The sequence below is a fragment of the Coenobita brevimanus genome, chromosome 54 (assembly GCF_032717465.1).
Source record: "Coenobita brevimanus isolate Jiangsu-jjx chromosome 54, ASM3271746v2, whole genome shotgun sequence".
NCBI lineage: Eukaryota > Metazoa > Arthropoda > Malacostraca > Decapoda > Coenobitidae > Coenobita > Coenobita brevimanus.
The window spans coordinates 5,399,003-5,415,435 of NC_137007.1; the positions used below are offsets into that span (position 1 = coordinate 5,399,003).

Below are 16,433 nucleotides of genomic sequence, written 5' to 3' on the forward strand. Positions count from 1 at the left end.
TTACTATTTATGTATAGTAATGAAAATTGTTTGGTTTGTAAAATGCTTGCTTATTCTTGTATCTAGCATAAATAAGCAATTTCCGTGGGTTTTGAAGCTCTTTTTCTTGTTTTTTATTTAAAATTTGTATTTAAAAAGTTTCTGTAATCTGATTACTGGTATCATTAACTTTGGTAACTAGGTACCATATTAAAATTATTGGATCATCGATATCGGACTTAGAAATTGGGATTTTTGGATTGTTGTTATCAAAGTTAACTTTTTAGTTGTCGGTGCCTAACACAAGTCTGTAGTTCACATGGTGGCTGGAACATTTTGGCCATCTTAAGGAGGAACAGTGTGGGTTCAGATCTGGTTTGGGAACCACAGATGTCATTCCTTCAGCTCAAACACCACATCTATTGCTTCTGTCTCCACCACCGTTTCCTCTTGGCAGCCGTAATCAACTTCCAGGGTGCATTCGACTCCGCACCTCATTATGGGATATTGTGTAAGCTCAGTACCAGTGGTGTGACAGACTTCATTCAAGCGTGGGTACAGAGTTTCCTTGTTGACTGTGTGTTCCCTGTGTCAATGGGAGGTGTCCACTCACCTGTACCATGATCCAGAGGGGAGTGTTTCAAGGCTTTGTCCTCAGCTCCCTCCTATTCAGTGTCTTGTTATCTGACATCCCCTGTTCTCCCAGTATATTCCTCATGGTCTGTACTGATGATGTTTCCCACCTTTATATTACACACACCAGAGGGGGCCTGGTCTGGCCTCCAGCAGACAGTTGATATCTTTGTTGCCCAGGCCTCAGCTTGGAGGCTGACAGTGGTTTCAAAGTCACCCTGTAATTGCCCAGTGATTGGGATGTAACCTGCCAAAAGACTGTCACCATATCTGGCCTGGGGTCCCCTACGGTAGAGTTTGCCTCATTGATGATGATGTGAACTTTGTGCCAAACTCAGCTCCCTCAGTAGTCACCAGACTTCTTCTTGCCCCACTCTCAGTGAATGAGTCAACTTCATTGGGCCTCTACTGAACAGGGTCTTATTCAGCTATGTTGTCTCCCCTGTTAGCCCCAGTCGCTTTTCTCCTCTTTGCTTTCACACTTGTCACCTCTTTGACCACAGCCGCATAATATGCTGCAGTAATGTCAGATGTTCAGTATGCTGAGGATCAGGTGTGCAGTAATGCTCCAGATGAAATGTAGTTTGGGTTTATGCCAGGCAAAGGGGCCACTGATGCCATATTCATTGTTTGACCACTTCAGGAAAAATATGTAGGAAAGAATAGGGAACTGTATTTTGTGTTGATTTGGAGAAGGCCTTTGACAGAGGCCCTAGAGAGGTGATGAAGTGGGCATTGAGAAAACTTGGGATCGTGGAGTGTCTGGTTAGGGTGATGGCCTTGTATGTGGGTGCTCACACCCAAGTACGGGTGAATGGAGATTTGAGTGATGAGTTTCTGTGAATGTTGGAGTGCATGAGGGGTACTTGAATCCCTCTCACGTGACTTCAGAAATGGACTCCTGTAGGAGATGTTGTATGCTGATGATTTGGTGTTGGTTGCAGGGAATGAAAGGGTGGCAGAGGAGAGATTTAGGAATTGGAGAGATGGTATAGGGCACAAGGGCTTAAGAGTCTATCTATCTATCTATAGCCCGATGCCCTAATCCCGCAAAGGGTGGCCGCAGACAAAACGCCTCCAAGTCACTCTGTCACCCACCATTTGACTCCCCTCCCCCCAACTCACCCCCCTCCCCCCAACTCACCCCCCTCCCCCAACTCACCCCCCCCTCCCCCAACTCACCCCCCCCTCCCTCATATACCTCTCAACTCCATCCCTCCACCTCATCCTCGGTCTACCCCTCCCTCTCCCTCCCTCCACCTCACCTACATACACCCTCTTAGTCAGTCTTTCATTCTCCATTCTTTCCACATGTCCAAACCACCTCAGTGTATTTCTCCTAATCTTTTCAACCACATCCACATCTACCCCACAACGTTCCTTCACTTCTTCATTCGTCAACCTGTCCCTCCACGTCACTCCACATGCTCCTCTCAAGTAACTCATTTCCACTGCTCTCACTCTTGACTTGTTCCCCTCTTGCAAGGTCCACGCCTCGCTTCCATATGTCAGGGTAGGGATCACAATACCATCATGCAGTGACTTCTTAACTTCCATACTCACCTCCCTATTTCTCATCACTGCTTTCAGTGTACCAACAACCTTTCTTCCCTTCTGTACCCTTTCACGTACTTCATCCCCCAAAGTTCCATCCTTACTCGTCACACTACCCAAGTACTTGAATGCACTCACATTCTCCATATCCTCACCATCCAACCTCACTGCACACTCTGTGACTTCATTCCTCTCAAGCACCATAACTTTACTTTTGTTTACATTAACTTTCAGCTTAAGAGTAAATGCAGATAAAACAAAAGTGATGGTATCTAGGGCTGGGGGTGGTACTATCAAAGAAGAGGGAGAGTGGCCATGTGCAATTTGTCACAAGGGCATGGGAAGTCATCCCATCTTGCGTAGCGTTTGTGATAAGTGGGTACATAAAGAGATGTAATGGTATTAGAGGTAGATTGCGAGATAATGCTAATTTCATGTTTGCGGTGTGTTGGAGAGAACATGTGGATATTGCCAGGCGTGAAAGGATTGAACTTTCTGGTGAGTCTCTTGAGTGTGTGGAAGAGTTTTGTTATTTGGAGGACATGCACTGGAGGTGGGGCAGGAGCTAGCTCTGTGGCTAGAATGAGGAGTGGTTGGAAGAAGTTGAGGAAGCTGTTGCCTCTCGTGACATTGAGAGGGTTCTCCCTCCGTGCTGAGGGATCTTTGTATGTGGCATGCATTAGGAGTGTAATGCTGTATGGTAGTGAGACCTGGACAGGAAAGGAAGAGGATACTTACAGGCTCAAACGTACAGAAATGGCAATGATTTGGTGGATGTGCAGTGTGTCCTTGAGTGCAAGCACTGCAAGGCCTGGGGGGGGGCTAGGTTTACAGTGGAAGAGTTGAGAGGTAGGATGGGACTGGAGTGTATTGGTGTTGTGATGAGGAGAGGTAGATTGAGATGGTTTGGACATGTGGAGAGGATGGAGGATGATAATTGGGTGCAGAAAGTGAGAAGTGTTAATGCTGGGGGTAGGGTAGTGAGAGGTTGACCGAAAAAGACCTGGGACGAGGTCATTGAGTGTGACCTCAGGGTTAAGGGATTAAATAAGGAAGCTGCCAGAGATTGAACAGCATGGAGAGCTGCCATTAGGTGACCAAGGCTGACGCATGCAAGCATGTTGGAGCCTTCAAAAATGAAAATGAACTCAGCCTATGTGAAGGTGACAGTCCTCTCAAATTTGTCATGTTTACAGGAGGGCGTGCATCATCCATATGACCATGTCAGGACTGGTACAGTAACTTCTCAGGATTTCAACACCCTGCTTCATTAGATCAACAAAAATGCCAAGTTCTTCAGCTCTGCTCATGCGTAATCTCTGCATGCCCATCTGTGTTAAATTTCAGCATTAGCTCTCTCAATGTCCCTTCCCTGTTCTAGTTATTGGGGATCTCAGTGCTCAACATAGTGGGACCCTGCCCTGCCTTCTAGCTCCACCAATAGCACAGGTTCTGTCCTACTTCTCTCCCTCCTTCACATTTCCCCCCCCATTGCCTCATCACCCCACCTGGTCTTTATGTGCATGGACCCTCAGACCAAGGGGTCATTTACCTTGGACCTCATTTTAGAAATCTCAGCTTTCGCTGGTCTTGACATCAGACTTGGTTCTTTTATGGGTAATGACCACCTGTCAGTCATCCTTTCCTTTCAGTTCCTACATTGCCCTTGCCTGTCCCGTAGCCTGCCCCCTCCCCCCCTCTCTCTCTCTCTTTCTACACACACACACACACACACACACACACACACACACACACACAGTAAATGTAAATACCGTCCCTTTACCTACCTCCTGCTACCTCTGCAGGTTCATGAACCTCTCTGAGAACGCCTGCCCAAAAATAAGGATGATGAACTCTGGGAATGGGTAACTTCAGCCTGCAGTCCATTGGGTTTACATCTAGATGAGCCTAGGACAACAACAACAAGACCACTTCATGAAAAAACACTTCTTGTGAGGTGGAGGTCATTTCTGAGTAGGCCTAATAGTATTTCGATCTGTTGAGCTTTGTCCAGTAACAAAACTCAGCAGAAATGTAGTACAGTAGTTTGGATTGATTCACATCATGCATTTGAAGGCATGAGCAAAAAATGAACCCTGTCAGTAGCCTTTTCCTTTTGTTTAGCAAGTTGTTGCCCAACCATGGTCTGTCTGTCTGAGCAGACATGTCAACCACAGGTAAACAGCTGCATCTGTGGGGCCATCCTACAGTTGCAGTACAGTACATATACAGTGTGGGTTATCTGACACCCCTTTGTGGTGGACAGCACCTCACCAGAGTTGGACCAGGGTCCTCCCCATGGTGGGGTGCAGGGGAGCATGAAGAGGTTTGGCTCCTGGATTGACACTGCAACTGCTCTACCCAGGGTGCACAGTACTGCCACATGTGGACTCCTTATCCATGCCTCATTTAGCAAGTGAAATGTACAACTGGGTATGGAAACAATGTTGCTGGTGATGCTATATACTGTTATATTTTTTTCTGAGTCTTTTAGGAAGCTAACGACCTCTTTTTGTAGGTACGTGAGGAGGACTTAATACGGGTGCAGCGTGAGGCAGGGGCAGCCAAGCGGCAGTATGATCAGCTGGAGAAATCAGTCAGACGCCAAGAGCAACAAAGAACGGACATTGATGCACAACTGAAGAACCTTCGCGGCCAACTAAAGGTAGCTACACTGTATTACTTTTTTCCTTTAATCTCATGTGCTGAGGAGAACCTTCCTAGGCTGAGTATAATCTTTAGTGGTAACCATCATGTCGCTAAAAAGCTGTCCTCACAGTGAAGGTTTTTGTCACTAGAGGCAGTTTTGTAAATAACTACATCCTCATAAAGAAGAGTAACTACCGTACGGTATTGAGAAAGTCAGTTTCTGAAGTACAATGATGGCTTACATGATTTAATCCTGCAATTCTTATGCAGTTTTATTGAACAAAAGAAAGACCTTTCACACTGAAGTACAATAAAACCTCACTATAATGGACTAATTGGGGCCAAAGCCATTCTGAGAAAAGTGAAATTCCGATAAAAACGACATTCGGACTTCCCCCTGCTAACCCGAACTTTTTCCGATATATCAAACATTAGTCCAGATCACACCAATGGTTTTCAAACTTTCACTACCATTGCAGCTAGCTCTGTACTGTATTATGTTCTGTTTGCTGATAAATATGTTTTTTTTTTTTCTTTTTTTTCTTTTTTTTTTTTTTCTTTTTTTTTTCTTGTTTTTTTTTTTTTACCTTATTGTGATGAACATAGCTGAAGTGGTAAGGCAGTCCGTATTTCTTCTGGCTTTATTGGACTTTTTCCAATACATGAGAATTTAGTCGGGTAGCTCGTTGAATCCGATAAAAATGAATTCCGGTCTGTTCAGGTTCTTTATATCGAGGTTTTACTGTACTGTATATCATCATCATCATCATTTTTAACTAGTCCACTGCTGAACAAAGGCCTCCCCCAACCTTTTCAACGAATTCCTTGACTGAGCCAATCTTTACCATGTTTTCCCTGCAAATTTCTCTATCTCATCTCTCCATCTCCTGTCTGGCCTTTTTCTGCTATGCTTACATTCTCTTGGTGTCCAGTCAGTCAGCCTCTTGCTCCATCGGTTATCCCTTATTCTTGATATATGGCCTGCCCACCTCCATTTCTGCTCTCTGAGAACGGATTAATTTATTTTCCATTGATTTTGTCGGTTTCCAGCTCTCACAACCATACGTCATAGCTGGAATTATACATTCATTATATACTTTTCGTTTCATACAAACTGGCAAGCTACGTTTCATAATGTCTCTATGTTTACCGAAAGCTTTCCATCCAATTGTAATGCGTCTTTTTATTTCACTATCATGATCTTTCGTTAATTTTAGTATTTGTCCCAAGTAGTTGTACTCCTCAACTTCTTCAAGATTTTCATCGCCTATTGTGATGACGCTCTTTGGTGTTTGTGGATTAAACATTGCTTTAGTTTTACTTCGGTTCATCTTCAGTCCTACTTTCAGACTTTCTCTGTTCAGGTCATTTAACATTTCTTGCAGTGCTTCTGCTGTTTCTGTGATTAGGACAATGTCATCTGCAAATCTTAAATGGTTTCTCCATCAATGTTCACTCCTTTGTTTTCCCAGTCTAGCTTTCTGAAAATACTTTCTAAGCATGCTGTAAATAATTTTGGTGAAATTGTATCTCCCTGATGCACGCCCTTCTCAATCTTAATTTTATCTGAGTCCTTATGTAATTTAACTATAGCAGTTCCCTGGTTATATATGTTTTCGAGTAGGTTTACAATGTTCTCATTCACCCCTTGTTCTCGCAGTGAATTTATAATTGCTATGTGCTCCACTGAGTCGAAAGCCTTTTCGTAATCAACAAAACCTAAGCAAAGTGGTTTATTATATTCTGTAGTTTCCTCAGTTAGCTGGTTCATTGTATGTAGATGATCGATGGTCGAATACCCGCTTCGGAATCGTGCCTGTTCACGAGGTTGGTTTTCCTCCAAAATTGTTGTTATTCTGTTCGTAAGGACTTTAGTGAAGAGTTTGTAAATGACTGATAATAAGCTAATGGGTCGATAGTTACTAAGATCTTTTGAGTCACCTTTTTTGTAGAGTAAAATAACTATTGCATTACACCACATTTTGGGAATTTTCTTCTATTTTATACAGTGGATAAATAAGTGAGCAAGCCTATTTTGTACTTCTACTCCAGCATCCAACAGTAAATCTGTTACTATTCAATCTTCTCCCGGAGCCTTCCCTCTTTTCATATTTTTAAGACAAATATTTACTTCGTCTGGTTTTACCTCAGGTATTTCACTTGTCAGCTGAAAAGTTAGCTATTGGTACTACTTTCTTTGATGCATACAGTTCTTTGTAAAATTCTTCAACTCTCTTCACCATCATATCTCTGCATTTAATGATTTCGCATTTTTTTTTTTTTTTTTTTTTTTTCCTGGTGCCATTTTGCTTCGGACCTGTTTCAGACTTTTTCCATTTTTGATGGTTTCTTTGATCTGATCCATGTTTCTCTTTCTTTTTTCTTCTCTTTGTCTTTTGTTGATAAGCTTATTTAATTCTGCTCGTTCTGTTTCATCTTTCTTTGTCCTTACTTTCATTTCCTTTCGTTTTTTCATAAGTTTGAGTGTCTTTTCTGAATACTTCTTGGCTTTGGTTGTATTAGGTTTTCCTACTGCCTCTGCTGATTCTCCTAGCACTTTTGTTAGTCTGTCATTCAGCTCATCAATGTCACATTCAGCATTTCTTAGAGCCTGAAATCTGTTCCTTATTTCCAACTGAAAGGCTGCTTTGTTTTCGTTCACTATTATTGGGCATATCATTTTATCTTTAATCATCTTCTTTCTTTCATTTCTGAAATTGAATCTGGCTGTGCAACCCATCATTCTATGATCACTACCTATATTTACTTTGTTGATAACTGTGACATTTGTGATCGTGTTATTCTTGTCTGGTATAATGAAGTTGATTTCATTCTTTGTTTCTCCATTTGGGCTTCTCCAGGTCCACTTTCTTCCTGTTCTTTTGTGGAAGAATGTGTTCATTATTCTCATGTTAAACGTTTCAGGAATAGTTGGTGAGTGGGGTGTGCCTGCTGAGATAGATGAGAATGGCAGTGCGTTAGTGGACATTTGTGCTGGGAGGGGGTTGGTGATAGCCAATACCCTCTTCAGGCATAAAATGATCCACAGGTATACATGGCGAGTGATGAGAAGGGTGGGTGGTGAACTGAATGAAAGGAAGGCAATGATTGATTATGTGTGTGTGGATGAAAGGATGCGAAGATGTATATTGGATGCAAGAGTTTATAGAGGTTGGGGGAGTGGACTTTCTGACCACTACTTGGTGGTGGCCAGAATTAAAGTTCAAGTAAGATGGAGGAACAGAAGAAGGGAAAGACGAGAGGAAGGAGTAGTTGCAAGGAGAGTGGAAAGGTTACAAGAGGATGAGAAAAAGGCAGAGTATAAGAGAGAAATGGAGGAACGATTGGGCAAATATGAATTGGAGCAGATGGGGGACGTGGAAGGTGTGTGTAGAATATTTACAGAAGAAATATGTGCAGCATGTGATGTGGTGTGTGGAAGGAAGAGAAGACGGAGGGGGGTGCAAGGAACAGTGTGGTGGACTGAAGAGGTGAAACAGGCTGTGGCACAAAAGAAGAAAGCATACAATGAATGGATGAGGAAAAGGGGCGTGGAAGAGGTTGAGAGGCAGAAGAGAGAGTTATATGTAGAAAGAAAGAGAGAGGTGAAAAGATTAGTAAGAGAGAGTAAGAAGAGAGTGGATGAGGAATTTGGAAGGAATTTGAGTGTAAAGTGGAGGGACTGTAAGAAAATGTTCTGGAGAGAGGTGAAAAGAGTAAGACAGGGTGGAAGTGAAGTTAGCAGGGGAGTGAAAGATAAAAATGGTAGATTACTAGTGGAGAAGGGAGAAAAAGTGAGCAGATGAAGAGAACACTTTAAGGAATTGTTGAACGTAGAGGATGGAAGTAATGCGAGTATAAGTGGCTGGGGAATGGCTGGGAGAAGGAGGGAGGTGAGAAGACAGGAAGAAATCAGTAGGATAGAAGTTGTGGAAGCAATGAAGAAAGTTAAATCAGGGAAAGCCCCAGGAATTGATGGAGTGTGTGGTGAAATGCTGAAGCATGGGGGAGAGATAGTAGTAGAATGGATGTGGAAGATGTGCAGATTGGCCTGGGAGGAAGGTAGAGTCCCGGAGGATTGGAAGTCAGGTATAATTATTCCCTTGTACAAAGGAAAAGGGGAAAAAGAAGCGTGTGGTAATCATTGGGGCATTTGTCTTCTTAGTATAATAGGAAAAGTGTATGGTAGGATACTTACTGACAGAGTTAGAGAAAGAACAGAGGAATTAGTTGGAGAAGAACAGGGAGGCTTTAGGAAGGGAAGAGGTTGTGTAGATCAGATATTCATTCTCAGATCTTTAGTGGAAAAGTTTCTAGAGAAGGGAAAGAAGTTGTTTGCAGCTTTCATGGATTTGGAGAAAGCATATAACAGGGTGGATAGACTAGGATTGTGGAAAGCGTTAAGAATATATGGAGTAGATGGGAAGTTGTTGAATGCTGTGAAGAGTATGTACGATGGTGCGAAGGCTGTAGTGCGTGTGGATGGCGAACTAAGTGAATTTTTCTCTTTGAAAGTTGGGTTGAAACAGGGATGTGTCATGTCTCCATAGTTGTTCAATCTGTACATGGATGGGGTAATAAAAGAGGTACAAGGTAGGGTAGTGGATGTTGGAGTGGCCCTGGCGAGAGAGGATAGTGTTTGGAAACTCACTGTGCTGTTGTTTGCAGATGATACTGTGTTGTTGAATGAAGACGAAGGGGAGCTGCAAGGCTTGGTGGATGAGTTTGGGAGAGTGTGTAAGAAACGGAATCTAAAGGTGAATGTAGGGAAGAGTAAAGTGATGGTTTTTGAGAGAGGTGAAGTCAGTGAATGTACAGCGAGGTTGGATGGTGAGGAATTGGAAAATGTGAGTACGTTTAAGTACTTGGGTAGTGTGATGAGTAAGGATGGAGGTTTGGAGGGTGAAGTGCTTGAAAGGGTACAGCAGGGAAGAAAGGTTGCTGGTTCTTTGAAAGCAGTGATAAGAAACAGGGAAGTGAGCATGGACGTGAAAAAGTTACTACATGACAGTATTGTGATACCAACTCTAACGTACGGAAGTGAAGCTTGGACGTTGTTGGAAGGACACAAGTCAAGAGTGAGAGCAGTGGAAATGAGTTATTTAAGAGGAGCCTGTGGAGTCACATGGAGAGAAAGGCTGACGAATGAGGATATAAAGGAGCGTTGTGGTGTTGATGTGGATGTGATAGGAAGCGTTATGAGGAACATACTGAGGTGGTTTGGCCATGTGGAGAGGATGGAGGGTGAAAGACTGACGAAGAGAGTGTATGTGAGTGAGGTGGAGGGGGAAAGAGGGAGGGGGAGGCCGAGGATGAGATGGAGGGATGGGGTGGAGAGGTATATGAGAGAGGGGGGTGTGAGTTGGGAGCAGGGGAGTGAAATGGCGGGGGACAGGGCGACTTGGAGGCGATTTGTTTGTGGCCACCCCAAACGGGATTGAGGTGTCTGGCAATAGATAGATAGATAGATTTCTCCTCTTTCATTCCTTTCTCCCACTCCAGATTTTCCCATACATGCTTCTCCATTTTTCGACTTCCCAACTTTTGAATTGAAGTCTCCCATGAGTATGGTATATGTTGTCTTTTCTTCTTCCATAATCTGAGAGATGTCATCATAGAATGTTTCTATTTCTTCATTTAGGCTTTGAGAAGTTGGTGCATATACTTGTATGACTTTCATGGTATATTTTTTGAATAGTCTAATGACAACAAATGCCGCTCTGTCCGATACACTGCTGAATTTAAGAATGTTGTCAGCAAGATTTCTGTTAATTAGAAATCCTACACCACTAACTCTTTCATTTTCCTTTCCTCTGTAGTAAAATAGGTGTTTGCTGTCTTTGAGCTGAATTACTTTTTCTTCTTTTCTGCGGATCTCACTCAAACCTACAATATCCCAACTACTGTTTTCCAGTTCAGTCATCAGGTTATCAAGTTTGTAATATTCTGTGAGGCTTCTTACATTCTTTGCATAGATCTTCATCGATTTCAGTTTGTTTAACATCCAAGAGTCCAATTTTCCATCACAGTGCCTACTCACTTTCGGTGGCACACTGCCCGTACGCACAGGAGGCAGTGCGGTTGGACCTTTAGTAGACGATGATCCAACAGGAACGCTCGTCAATTCATTTGCAATAGAACTCGTGTTTGGTTGGGAGGATTGTGGCAACTAATCTCACCTCCCTGCCACATAGTTTCTGGTGAGATGTAATTTTGGTGCCACCTTATTCGTTATATTCGGTGGAGCCCTATATATCTACAGGGGGTCCCATGGTCCACGTCGTCTAAGACGGTACCTCGTATATCTACAAGGCCATCCCCTATCTGCCACCCGGGGACGCGCCAGGTAGCAGTGGGATCCTGCCCCTGGGTACAGTATATCTGTATATATATATATATATATATATATATATATATATATACTGTATACAGTGGAACCTCGGTCCTCGAACGTCTCACATGTCGAACAAATCCGACCTCGACCAAAAAATTCAAGAAATTTTTGCTCCAGAGGTCGACCAAAATATCGGACCTCGACCAACCTGAACGTAGCCAAACGAAGGGAAGCTGGCCGACCGACAGTCACGCGTCCACCTTTGTTGTTTGTCAACGTGGTTGTCCTGCTGTGCTTCACATTTTTCTTGATTCAGTGCAGTATTAGCCTCTAATAATGGCTCCAAAGAAAGCAAGTTCATCCAGTACGGCTACTGGCAGTGAAAAGAGGAAAGTAGTGTGGAAAATAATTGAAGAAGTGGAAAAATTATTGCTTATCTTCATCATTGAGAAACAGTTAGCAGGAGACAGTGTTAGTGAGTATATAATTTGTGAAAAGGCAAGAGAAATATACAGTCACCTCGTAAAGGAAAGCACTGGTACCAGTGCTGAAACTTAAATAGGTAAGCATCTGGGGTCTTGGAACGGATTAAAATGATTTACATTATTTCTTATGGGGAAAATTAGTTCGGTCCTCGACCAATTCGGTCCTGGAACAGCCTTCCAGAACGGATTGTGTTCGAAGACCGAGGTTCTACTGTATATATATATATATACACACACACACACACACACACAGTATAACCTCACTCTAATGGACTAATTGGGGCCCAAGCCATTCCGAAGAAAGCGAAATTCCGTTAGAAGAGATATCTGGACTTCCCCCTGCTAAGCAGGACTTTTTCCGATATATTAGATGTTAGTCCAGATCACACCAACAGTTTTTTATATGCATTCACTATCACTCCAGTACAGTACAGTATTATACATTCACTACAATAATTGAATGGTTTAATATATATAATAATACTGTACAGTACACTGATAAACATGACTTTTATTTACCCTTTGGTGGTGAATATAGCTAAAGTGGTCAGGCAGTCCAGACGGGTTCTGGCTTTATCAGACTTTTCCTGATACTGTATATGAGAATTTAGTCCGGTAGCTCCTCGACTCCAATAAAAGTGGATTCCGGTCTGTCTGAATGAGGATCTAGGAAGAAAAATGAATGCGAACTACACTGAAAATAGAAAGTAATTCTGGAAAGAGGTGCGGAAATGTAGAAGTGAAAGCGGTAAGAAATGGGATGGTGTGATGGATGGAAAGAATATTTTGAAAGCCTGGTGAATGGGGATAGAGAGAGCAGAGCAGCTGTAAACATGATTGGTTTTGGGGGTGTGCAGAGAAGGAATGCAGTGCCAGGAGACGTGACACTCGCACAGGTGAAGAGTGCTGTGAAGCGGCTGAAAAATGGGGAAGCAGCTGGGGTTGATGAGGTGTATGCAGAGATGCTTAAATGTAGTGGAGAGAATGGAATGAAGTGCTTGTTGGAGATATGTAAGAAGGCATGAATGTGTGAAACTGTGCCTGCAGAGTGGAAAAAGGCTGTGATTGTACCCCTGTACAAAAATAAAGGTGAATGAAGTGAGTGTAAAAATTATTGTGGCATAAGCTTACTGAGTGTGGTAGGGAAGGTATATGGAAGAATTATTATAGAGAAAGTAAGAGAGATATCAGAAGTCCTAGTGAGTGATGAACAGGGTGGCTTTAGGAGTGGCAGAGGATGTGTGGACCAAATATTTGCAGTGAGACATTGCAGAGAAGGCTTGTGAGAAGGACCATAAGGTGTTTTATGGCATTCATGGATCTGGAAAAAGCATATGAGAAAGTGGACAGAGAAGGATTGTGGAAAGTTTTGCGCATGTACGGTGTAGAGGGTAAGCTGTTAGGTGCCGTCAAGAGTCTTTATGATGGTAGTGAAGCATGTGTCAGGGTTAATGGGCATCTAAGTGAATGATTCACAACCAATGTGGGCATGCGACAAGGTTGTGTGATGTCCCCATGGTTGTTCAGTGTATATATGGATGGGGTGATGAGAGAAGTGAAAACACGAGTAATGGAGAGAGGGATGGCATTGGTAATGAATGGTGATGGATGGAATATCTCAAATTTGTTGTATGCTGATGATGCAGTACTGTTTGCAAGTACTGGACAAGAACTTGGTAGGCCAGTGCAGAGTTTTGCTGATGTCTGTAAGCTTCGTGCCTTGAGAGTAAATGTAGAGAAGAGTAAAGTGATGATTATTGAGAGAGAAGGTGACTTCCAGTGCAATGTAACAGTGAATGGAGAGAGACTGGAATTGGTGAGATAGTTCAAATACTTGGGTACAGTGATAGAAAAGAGAGGAAAATGTGCAAAAGAAGTTGAAAGTAGAGTAACACAAGGAAGAAAAGTAGCTGGTGCAATGAAGGCTTTGATAAGAAACAGAGGCTTGAGTGTTGCAGCTGCACGAGGCTTACATGAAGGAGTGTTAGTGCCAACTGTAACATATGGATGTGAGACTATGATTTGGCATGAAAATGAATAGTCAAGAGTAAGAGCAGTGGAGATGGGACTGCTGAGGAATGTATGTGGAGTACAGAGGGTGGATAGGATACGAAATAATGTAATTCGTGAAAGGTGTGGAGTGAGGAAGTCGGTGGACACCAGAATTGAAAAGCGTGTACTGAGATGGTATGGTCATGTGGAGAGAATGGATAACAATAGAGTGGTGAAGAAGGTATATCTGAGCGAATTTGAAGGAGGGAGGAGGCGAGGTAGGCCAAGGAGAAGGTGGAGAGGTATGGTGGATGAATGTGTGAGGAAGAGAGGTTTGGAAGTCGTTGAGGCTAGGGAACTGACAGGAGATTGAGCTGGCTGGATGAATTTTGTGAGGAGATATGCATGAGCAGGGATTTTTGACACTCCTTTTTAACGTGGTAGCGTCTGGATTGACTCTGTCGGATACGATATGTGAAGCTACAGAACGTGGTGAATGTTTTTGGCGTATCCAATAGAGCCAGGATTCCGTGGGCTTGAATGATGAGTGAATGGAAGTGTGGCCCATTGGATTGGGCAATTTTGGGCTGTCTGGACATTGCTACTCCTCACCCTGCCCTTGGGTGGGAAAGGAGGTCCAGATGATGATGATGATGATGATACTGTATTCATATAAGATATGTATATTAATATATACACACACACACACACACACACACACACACACACACACACACACACAGTATAACCTCACTATAATGGACTATTTGGGGCCCAAGCCATTCCAAAGAAAACGAAATTCTGATAGAAGCGACATCCGGACTTCCCCCTACTGAGCCGGACTTTTTCCGATATATTTAGTGGAAAAGTTTCCACAGAAGGGAAAGAAGTTTTATGCGGCTTTCATGGAATTGGAGAAAGCCTATGACAGGCTGGATAGACAAGGATTGTGGAAAGTATTAAGAATATATGGAGTAGATGGGAAGTTGTTGAATGCTGTGAAGAGTATGTACGATGGTGCTAAGGCTTCAGTGCTTATGGATGGTGAACTGAGTGAATTTTTCTCTTTGAAGGTTGGGTTGAAACAGGGATGTGTTATGTCTCCATGGTTGTTCAGTCTGTACATGGATAGGGTAATAAAAGAGGTACAAGGTAAGGTAGTGGATGTTGGAGTGGCCCTGGTAAGAGAGAGTAGTGTCTGGAAACTTCCTGTACTGTTGTTTGCAGATGATACTGTGTTGAGTGAAGACGTTGGAGAGCTGCAAGGCTTGGTGGATGAGTTTGGGAGAGTGTGTAAGAAACGGAATCTAAAGGTGAATGTAGGGAAGAGTAAAGTGATGGTCTTTGAGAGAGGTGAAGTCAGTGAATGTGCAGCGAGGTTGGATGGTGAGGAATTGGAAAATGTGAGTATGTTTAAGTACTTGGGTAGTGTGATGAGTAAGGATGGAGGTTTGGAGGGTGAAGTGCTTGAAAGGGTACAGCAGGGAAGAAAGGTTGCTGGTTCTTTGAAAGCAGTGATAAGAAACAGGGAAGTGAGCATGGAAGTGAAAATATTACTACATGTCAGTATTGTGATACCAACTCTAACGTATGGAAGTGAAGCTTGGATGTTGTTGGAAGGACATAAGTCAAGAGTGAGAGCAGTGGAAATGAGTTATTTAAGAGGAGCCTGTGGAGTCACATGGAGAGACAGGCTGACGAATGAGGATATAAAGGAGCGTTGTGGTGTGGATGTGAATGTGATAGGAAGTGTTATGAGGAACACACTGAGGTGGTTTGGCCATGTGGAGAGGATGGAGGGTGAAAGACTGACGAAGAGAGTGTATGTGAGTGAGGTGGAGGGGGGGAGGGGGAGGCCGAGGATGAGATGGAGGGATGGGGTGGAGAGGTATATGAGAGAGGGGGTGAGTTGGGAGTGGGGCAGTGAAATGGCTGGGGGACAGGACGACTTGGAGGCGATTTGTTTGTGGCCACCCCAAACGGGATTGAGGCGTCTGGCAATAGATAGATTACCAAATTCGTAAAGCTAACATTTGTGCCTCCTTTGATTATATATACAAGTGGAAATTCATGTAATCACTTATAATTAACAGCATGTTGATTATTTTCATGCTATATAGGATAGCAGATTAATCAGAGAGAGCAGACAATCCACCATCTCCATCCTGTGTATCCTCACACATGTGAAAAATCTGTTTGGTATTGCATTATTCTGATTCATTACCAAACGAAGTTTTCGTTACCAGATTGGCCCACATTTGGTAATGAGAATACCAAATGGTAACCGTGGCAGGGGAGGGGGAAGGGGGCAGGAAGAAAGGGGTGAAGGGTCCATGGTGTAACAGGTGTTCGGCGCCGCGAGGCATTTTCAAATTACGGGTGGGAAAAAATTAGGATTACTTGGGGATATTTTTTCTTTTTTTGGCCATTTTTGGGTTCCGAAGGTCCAGGCCCACAATGTCCAGTAAGTGGGGTGTCTGGAAAGTGGGCGTCCGGAAAGTACAGGGATTACTGTATATGTATACATATATATGGATATATATATATACAGTAGACAGAGCAACTTGGAGGCGTTTCGTCTGCGGCCACCCTTTGCGGGATTAGGGCATCGGGCTATAGATAGGTAGATTGATTGGTGTGTATATATATATATATATATATATATATATATAGATATAGATATATGTACACAGTAATCTCTGTACTTTCCAGACGCCCACTTTCTGGACACCCCACTTACCAGACGTTGTGGGCCTGGTCCCAGGAACCCAAATATGGCCGAAAACGCAAAAAAAAAAAAAAAAAAT

At 43.1% G+C, this 16,433-nt stretch overlaps 1 protein-coding gene across 1 annotated transcript in view; it reads left to right on the forward strand.

The window, feature by feature from the left end:
- The window catches only part of LOC145400993 (cilia- and flagella-associated protein 58-like), a 234,544-nt gene that overhangs the window by 60,176 nt on the left and 157,935 nt on the right, over positions 1-16,433 (forward strand). The window contains exon 6 of the mRNA XM_080273351.1: positions 4,685-4,831. Coding sequence (XP_080129477.1) covers positions 4,685-4,831 — 147 coding nt within the window. The remainder of the gene's footprint in view (positions 1-4,684; positions 4,832-16,433) is intronic.